General features: G+C 34.9%; 1 protein-coding gene across 1 annotated transcript; it reads left to right on the forward strand.

Annotated features, from left to right (window-relative positions):
- Window positions 1–236: 236 nt before the first annotated feature.
- On the forward strand, window positions 237–2756 carry LOC121988896 (1,2-dihydroxy-3-keto-5-methylthiopentene dioxygenase 2-like). Its single transcript, XM_042542604.1, has 7 exons — window positions 237–384; window positions 1004–1115; window positions 1216–1310; window positions 1402–1516; window positions 1611–1735; window positions 2332–2402; window positions 2497–2756. The coding sequence occupies exons 1-7, from the start codon at window positions 367–369 to the stop codon at window positions 2546–2548; spliced, it is 588 nt and encodes a 195-aa protein (XP_042398538.1). The 5' UTR covers window positions 237–366; the 3' UTR covers window positions 2549–2756.
- The last annotated feature ends 5645 nt before the right edge of the window (window positions 2757–8401 follow it).

Here is an 8401-nt window from a genome sequence, read left to right on the forward strand (position 1 = left end):
AAAAATTAACAATTTTTTAATAAATATATTTTAGGGTGTAAAATGAATATTTCCTTCAGTTAAAATATCTATCGTTGCTTCCCAAAATTTCGTATTTTTTTAAATAAAAAAAATCATTTCCGAATTGGACACCTGCGGCGTTGTGCGCGAGCATCGACTTGATGTTCTGCGATGCCTCTAATTAACGTGTTCTACCGGCCAGAATAAGGAAGCGTCCGTCGAATCATCTTTGGAAAAAATGGGCACACGATAACTAAAATGGTCCAATGTAGCGATTGCTTCGAGGCTTTGACTGGCACCCTCTTTATTTGACGAAGCTTGTTTTGCAAGCGCTGCAGAATTGGGATAAGCTCGAAGCGGAGGGAGATGGAGACGGCGTTCCAGGTAGGATGATGTTCCTCTATTGCTATTTATTGTAAGTTGTAATTTTAGATCGGATGATCTATCGTTTTCTGGTCTCGATGCTTTGGATGATCTATTATTCGAATTTTTGCTCCCATTATTTTGTTGGATCGAACATTGGTAGACGATTTTTTTGTTAGGGATTTTATCGGCTATCCTTATGATTCTTGATCCTGGATCATAGACAGAGCACGATCGGAAGATACTCTGTTTGCTGCAGGAAGTACTTTCCTAGAAGTCTGCTCATTGAATCGATAGGTATGAAGGTGTATTAGGTTAATCACACCAGTCTCTGTTTCTATGTTAGTCAACAAAGTTAGGTTAGTGCTTCCAATTTGTGTCAAAACTTCAATAGTCACAGGTCAATTAAAGATTTTTATGAAATAGACCACCACTAGACATACTGAGAGAAAACAAAGGGGATATAGCAGATGGCCAAACAGAAAGTTTCATGCAAATTGCTGGTCAATTTACATTCTCTCGGTGTCGTATATTTTATCTTTCTTAAAATTCTGATTTTCCAGTTTTTTAGTTGTTTCAATCTCCATAACTTTCAATCCGTGTCATGTTATAATCTCTCTCTCTTACTCATGTATTGCAGGATGGCAAAGAGGAAGTTCTTCAAGCTTGGTATATGGATGACAGTGAGGAAGATCAGAGACTTCCCCATCACCGTGAACCAAAGGAATTTGTTTCATTAGATAAACTTGCAGGTTATATTTTTCATTTCAATCTATTTCCCCATTTTCTTTAGCATTTCCTTAGTTTATCTAATACTTAGTAAATTTTGATGTTTTTTCTTTCTTTTTCTAGAACTGGGAATAGTTAGTTGGCGCCTGAATCCTGTTGATTATGAGAATGATGCAGACTTGAAAAAGATCCGAGAAGCAAGGGGGTATTCTTACGTGGTTTGTTATGATGCCTCATTATTTTCCTCTTATTGACAACTTAACTTTATTAACATCAAGTGAACTAGCTAATTGCCTTCCCCTTGTGTAGGATATATGTGATGTGTGCCCAGAGAAATTGCCAAATTATGAGGCTAAGCTGAAGGATTTCTTTGAGGAACACCTACATACTGATGAAGAAATACGTTATTGCCTTGAAGGGAGTGGTATGATATGAATAATAATTGGATGTTTGGTTTGTATTTTGCTGGTTACATGTTTCTTATTCCTCTTATTCTAATTTTTTCATCTTTATGGTAGGATATTTCGATGCGAGAGACAAAAATGATCGTTGGATAAGGATAGCAGTGAAGCAAGGAGGCATGATTGTCTTGCCTGCTGGAATCTATCATCGATTTACTCTTGACTCAGACAATTATATCAAGGTATTATATGCTGTTTTCTTGTGCATGTACTGAAGCAGAAAATGGCTTTTCTTCTTCAATAGCTATGCTCATAATGTGTGTATATGTCTGTTATGGTAAGAGGATTCTTGCTGGTATATTAGTTGTTATTGACATGCTTGGTAATTGGCTTGTTGAAATGACATGTACAAGGTGTTGAATTAGTTTTTAAATTTATTTTGTTTTGAGAATTTCCCAATCTCTGAGCTTCTAAGGAATCTTGGAGAATTGACCAAGAAATCAATTGGTTATTTTCAATGACTATTTCAACCACTCCTGGGTTCTAAGTGGGTGATATCAAGTGACCTCTAAGTTCTAGTGTGTTACCCAAAAGAGTTGTATTAATATATGTAAACAACAATGCGTAATGATATTGATCAGTTGGTGAATTCTGAGCATAGAGATTTTGATGCCAAATGGTCGTGTAGTTCGTCCACTGGTAGAATGTTTCACTATCCATATAAATTTGGTGCATAAAGTGCTGTTTCTACAATTTATTATTATTGCTGCATGTTTCATTCAATTTATGAAGTACACATAATATGCTCGCTCTGTCACCTGTATAACTTCTCTTGCAGGCAATGCGCCTCTTTGTGGGCGAGCCAGTTTGGACTCCCTACAATCGCCCCCATGATCATCTCCCTGCAAGGTATTCCATTCTTGAATGTCTTTCATTTTGCTATGTTTCTTCACTAGTTGGTTTTGGTTTGGGTTCTCAAATGGTTAAATTATCGTATATGCAGGAAAGCATATGTGGAAACTTTTGTTGGGAATCAACCGGTCAAAGCTAATTGAAGACAACTCGGGAATAATCGCGAAATAATAACTATCGGAGTCCACCGATAATGCATCTCTTTTCTGCCTGGTTGATGAACTTGTTGTCGAGATTAATACCAACTGTCGAGTTTTATACTTTTGAGATGGTTTCTTCCTCATCAATTTCTATGTTTGAGTTGTAAGAACGAATGGTTTTCTTAGATAACATGCCTGGTTGAATTTAATATCCCTTATGACAGATTCACGAAGATTTGGAATATCGAAATTCGTTGCCTGATTTAACTAAGGTTATTGGTTTTAGGTTAGCGGATGTGAGTTAATGTGTAGAACCTTTTAATTTAATCAGTTATTATTCATGTGTTAATGTGTAGAATCTTTTAATTTAATCAGTTATTATCTATGTGTTGATAACGAATTAAATTTTTATATAAAGGGGAGGTCTTCAAGGGTATAAAGGGGAGGTTTTCAAGGGTTTAGGATAATTTCGATAGAGATTTTGATTTTCTATTGACCTGCATTACTATCCCCTTAAGTGTTTTGGAAGATTTTTTTTGTTTATTTTTGTCTCTCTTTTTCTTCTTGTTTGTTTCTTCTGTTTTTTTTTTGGAAGGAGAATGACTCTTCGTTTTTTGTGGTTTTTGTTTATATTTATATTTTATATCATATATTGATGAAAATAGATCAGTCTTGTGTTTTCTTGATTTAGAGTTTTATTTAGAGTTTTATTATGATTAAGAGAAAATTCAAGTTCTAACAAGTAATTAAGATTAGAGCTACGATTCTGTTTCAAATTTCATGGATTAAAGTTAGGATTTTTTTTATCGATCTTTTGTATCAGTAATTTGATTGTGTAATAGAAAATCTAGGAAATGCTTAGGTTTTAGGATTTTTTTTTTTATATATTTTTGTGAAGAACACAAAGAACAGCGAGCGAATTATCGGTCAAATTGTGATGATGTAATTGATTATTGTGAATAGAATCATTATGAATCGATTGACTAGCCCTAATTGATTTCATTGATTTGAATAGAATCATTATGAATCGATTGACTAGTCCTAATTGATTTCATTGATTTGGTAATCGATTGGGACGACGGATCGAATACATGATTGATTTTTAATCGATCAAGTCAATTGATTCAATGTTACCAATCGACTATTAATTGATTGATTCAATCGATTAATTGTCTAAAATCATGAAAAAATTGATTGGAATCAATTGATTAGGAATAATATCTAAGAAAAATCATGATATTGATTGAAATCGATGAGCTAAATTGATTGATGAAATGAACCCATTAGAAACTATTTTAATTTTAATTTTAAGATAGGAGTGATTTCAATCAATTAAGAGAATTTTTAATAATCTATTAAAAGTATTATTAATCGATTAAATGATTTCTATTCGATTAGAATATATTTTACTCGGTTCATTTTGTTACTAATTGACATGAAATAAAAATAAAATCACGATTCAACTGTTCCACGTAATGCTATTTAATTATAGAATTTAAAAAAACTTTAAGTAATGATTCTATAATGTAAATTTTCAGATTGATTAGGATAACTAATTGGATCATATTTATCGATTATCATAAGATATCAATCGATTACTAAACTTAATTAATTTTACGTTGTTAAAGATAATTAAATAATTTCTATTTGAATAAAGTTCTACAATTTTTTTGAGTCTATCTACATAACGTGCTACTAAGCTGAACTAATGTGTTGGCCCAAAGGAAGTCATCTTAGGTAAATTTAGTACATTTTATGTTGATAAACATATATCTATGCTAAGTGTAATTAGCCCAAAGAAATATCACTTTTATGCTAGATATATGGTTTTTATCAATTATGGAACAAAAATATTATTTTATTCAAATAACACACAAAATATATCGGCCCAAAGGAAGACATATTATGTGACTGATTAAGGTTGTTATAAGTTGAACCAAAATATAACTCATATAAAATATCATATGTGCACAATATATCAGCCTAAAAGAAGGCACATTGCGTGACTAATTAAAATGTAAGTTATATCATAGATTACTGCTAATAAATTATATTTAAGTCCATAAATTAAAATACAATGTTATATTTGGTATCTCATAAGGAGTCCATGTATATGCATTTAAATTTTATTTTATTTATAAAATCTTATGTTATTATATATTTATATATTCTCGGCTTTAATTAAGTCGTAAGTTTATGTTTTTTCCCTCTTTTATTATTTCAGTGTAATAAGTGACTATCAGTCTTAATAACATCTCCACACTAACTGATTCGAATTTTACTAAGCGGAAAGAATACGTTATCGTAGTCTTAGACTGCATGGACTTAAACTATACATTAAGGAGCGATCACCCTATAGAGCAGAGAGTTGAATTTTAATAATAGGAGATATCAAATCACATGTATCTAAGTATCATGAGGATTTCCATACCAGCACAACTTAAAGGCTCAATAACTAAGGAAAAGAATTATAAGAGTTTCCTTAGCCAATTAGCATTTCGTAGTAAACGAAAAAGTCGAGACTACCACACTTCTTTCGAAGTTGGTAAACATGCGGTATAATGGCAAAGAAAACATAAGAGAGGATATAATGGAGATGCCCAATATAACAACAAGTATGAAAGTACTAAAACTTGATATGTCTGAGAGTATATTAGTGCATTTCATCTTGATGTTTCTTCTTGCACGGTTCACTCCTTTTAAGATATCATATAATACTCAAAATGAAAAGTGGACATTGAATGTGTTCATTGCTCAATGTGTGCAAGAGGAGGGGGGGGGGGGGGGGGGACTAAAGATTGAAACATCTGAGAGTGTTCACTTAGTATTTAATTCTCAAAGTGCGAACAAGAAGCGAAAGAGGATCAATAACAAAGGAAGAGGAAAATAAATTATAGATTCTGGATGTAATGGTCATAAGGAGCACACGAAGCAGGATAAGGAATCTACTTGTTTCTTTTATAAGAAGAAAATCATATGAAGAAAGATTGCCTAAAGTATTCCAACTGACGTGTAAAGAAAGATAAGTTTCTTAACTTTGTTAGTTCGAAAGTCAATTTGGTTATTGTACCCACTGACACTTGGTGCTACTAATCATATAAGTGTCACTATGCAAGGTTGTCTTAGGAGCCGACTTCTGCTTAATGTGAAAGATACATCTATATAGGAAATGAGAAGAAAGCTAAAGTCGAGTCGATTGAAGTTTTTAAACTTTGTTTATGAATCAATGTCTTTCTGGATTTAGAAAATATATTTATTATACTGTCTTTTCGACAGAATTTAATTTCAATTTCTTATTTGGATAAATCAAGTTATTCTTGCTCATTTAGAAATGAAATTTTTAGGATTTTTTAATTCAGTGTTAATTAGCAATAATTCCTTAGTTGATAAGTTTTATAAATTAAATACCTTTACTCTTACGGTTGACAACATAATAATGCACAGTATAGGTAAGAAACATAAATTGACGGATGAGAATTCTTTTATGTTGTGACATAGGCGTTTTGGACATATATCCAAACAACCCCTAGAAAGGTTAATGTCACATGAAATTTTTGATTCTCTTGACATGTCATACATTGATATCTGCATAGAGTGTGTTAAGGGGAAGACCACTAACAAAAGGAAAAGGGGGGCTAGCCTTTGTAGTAATATTTTGGAGTTAATACATATGGACATTTGTGGATCATTTCCTAAGACATCTTAGAATGAACACACATATTTTATTAGCTTCATAGATGACTATTCCAGATTTGACTATCTGCACCTTATTCATGAGAAGTCACAATCTTTGGATATGTTCAAAAATTTTAAAGCCAAAGTTGAACTTCAACTAAATAAGAAAATTAAAGTTGTCCAATCCGACCATGGAGGTGAATATTAAGGTCGATATAACGGATCAGATGAATAACGTCTAGGACCTTTTACGAATTACCTTTCTAAGTGTAGGATTGTGCCTCATAATACTATGTCTGAGACACCCAATTAGAATGGTATAGATGAACGTCGCAATTGTACCCTAAAAGATATGGTAAAAATTATGATGACATTCACTTCTCTATCGAAGTGTTTGTGGGAAGAATCATTCAAGACTACAGTTAACTACTCAATAGAGTACCTAGTAAAATAGTAACTAAAATCTCATTCGAGATGTGGATGGGTAGACAGCCTAGCATTAAGCATTTACACATATGGAGTTGTCCAACTGAAGTTAGGCCTTACAGGCCTAATGAAGGAAAACTGGACTCAAGGACTATTAGCTGTAATTTTGTAGGTTACTCTAAAAAATCAATGAGGTATAAATTTTATGAACCATCTAGAGATCCTTTTTCGAAACGGAAAATACCTAATTCATTTAGGACAGTGGAAGTGATAAAATCAGGAAAGTATCTTTTGAGGAAAGCATTGGCGATCCTCCTATGTGAAGGCATTGGAATTCCGTTATGTTTCAATTTTCCTATACAAAAAAAAATTGTACAAGAACAGAACTTTTCCTAACAACCCGCATGTTCGATCAATCATGTGTTTGATCAATCAAGAAAGTTCTTGAATGATCAAACCACACCTTGATCGAAGTACAAGATCGCTGACCTCTTGTGTGTTGGTATTCCAAAAAATAATACAAAGAAAATTAATTAATTATGCAGCGAAATTAAAGAACTAGTTGTACCTTTTCTTTGTAGCTAAAGACATCTTGATCTTCTGTCGTATTCCTCTCCTCTTCTTGGACGTCGTGTGGGCGACGATCTACAAAGACAACACTGCCCTCCTTCTCTTCTTGGTTTCCAAACCGCCGGCTACAAAAGGAGGTGTTGGATCGTGAAACGTCGATAGAGGGGGGGGGGTGAATATCGATTCGAAAAAATAGCGTTAAAAAGAGTTACGCGCAGTGGAATTTAAAAACAATAGACACAGTAATTTTTACTTCGTTCGGAGCCTGTGACGACTCCTACTCGAAGGCCCGTACTCCGTGAGTACTTTCGTTGGGCAATTCACTAGCAATTTGAAATAATGATTACAAAGACAGTACAAGAAATGCTAATGAAAATTAAAACAAAGCTATACCGACAGAAAGAAAACCACAAGGACAAGGGCGCGTTGTCGGAGCTTCGTTAGCATCGTTGGAGCGCAGAGCAACAGAGCAAGCAGTCTAAGAGTTCTGAGATAATTCTGAAGCTCCACCCTTGGGGCTTCTTTTATATGCTGCTCCGGGCGCCTGGATCCCTTCCGGGCGCCCTGGTGCGACGTGGCAGGTCTAATCAGCGGACTCCACGTGACGACGACTTGGTTTGGATAAAATTCACCTCCGGGAGCCCGGATCCCTTCCGGGCGCCCGGACCTCCTATTTCCAGAAATTCCTTCTCCTACAAAATAGAGTTAGTCCGAGGTAAATATATATCCTGTAAAACAGATTATTAGCACAATTAAAGTTCAACAAAGTAATAGAAAAGAGTATGACTTAGATTCTGTCTTTCCGAGACCGGAATCTAGTCACGATCTCGACTTAGATATCTGAAATGGATCTAAGCCGGATCGACGCCTAATGTTCCCTTCCCGGGAACGTGTCCTCACAGTCACTCCCCTCCAGTGACTTATCTCACTTACCTGCCAGACGTCCGGTCAGCCCGTCGACCCGTCTGGACTTCGTGCCAGCTATCCGGTCAGCCCGTCTACCTAGCTGGACTTCGTGCCTAAGCGTCCGGTCAGCCCGTCGACCCGCTTGGACTTCGTGCCAGCTATCCGGTCAGCCCGTCGACCTAGCTGGGCTTCGTGCCAGACATCCGGTCAGCCCGTCGACCTGTCTGGACTTCTCCTGCACACTCGATCAGAGTGTTAGACAACTACAAACTAACTTAA

Source organism: Zingiber officinale, chromosome 6B, assembly GCF_018446385.1.
Source record: "Zingiber officinale cultivar Zhangliang chromosome 6B, Zo_v1.1, whole genome shotgun sequence".
In the NCBI taxonomy this organism is placed as follows: Eukaryota; Viridiplantae; Streptophyta; class Magnoliopsida; order Zingiberales; family Zingiberaceae; genus Zingiber; species Zingiber officinale.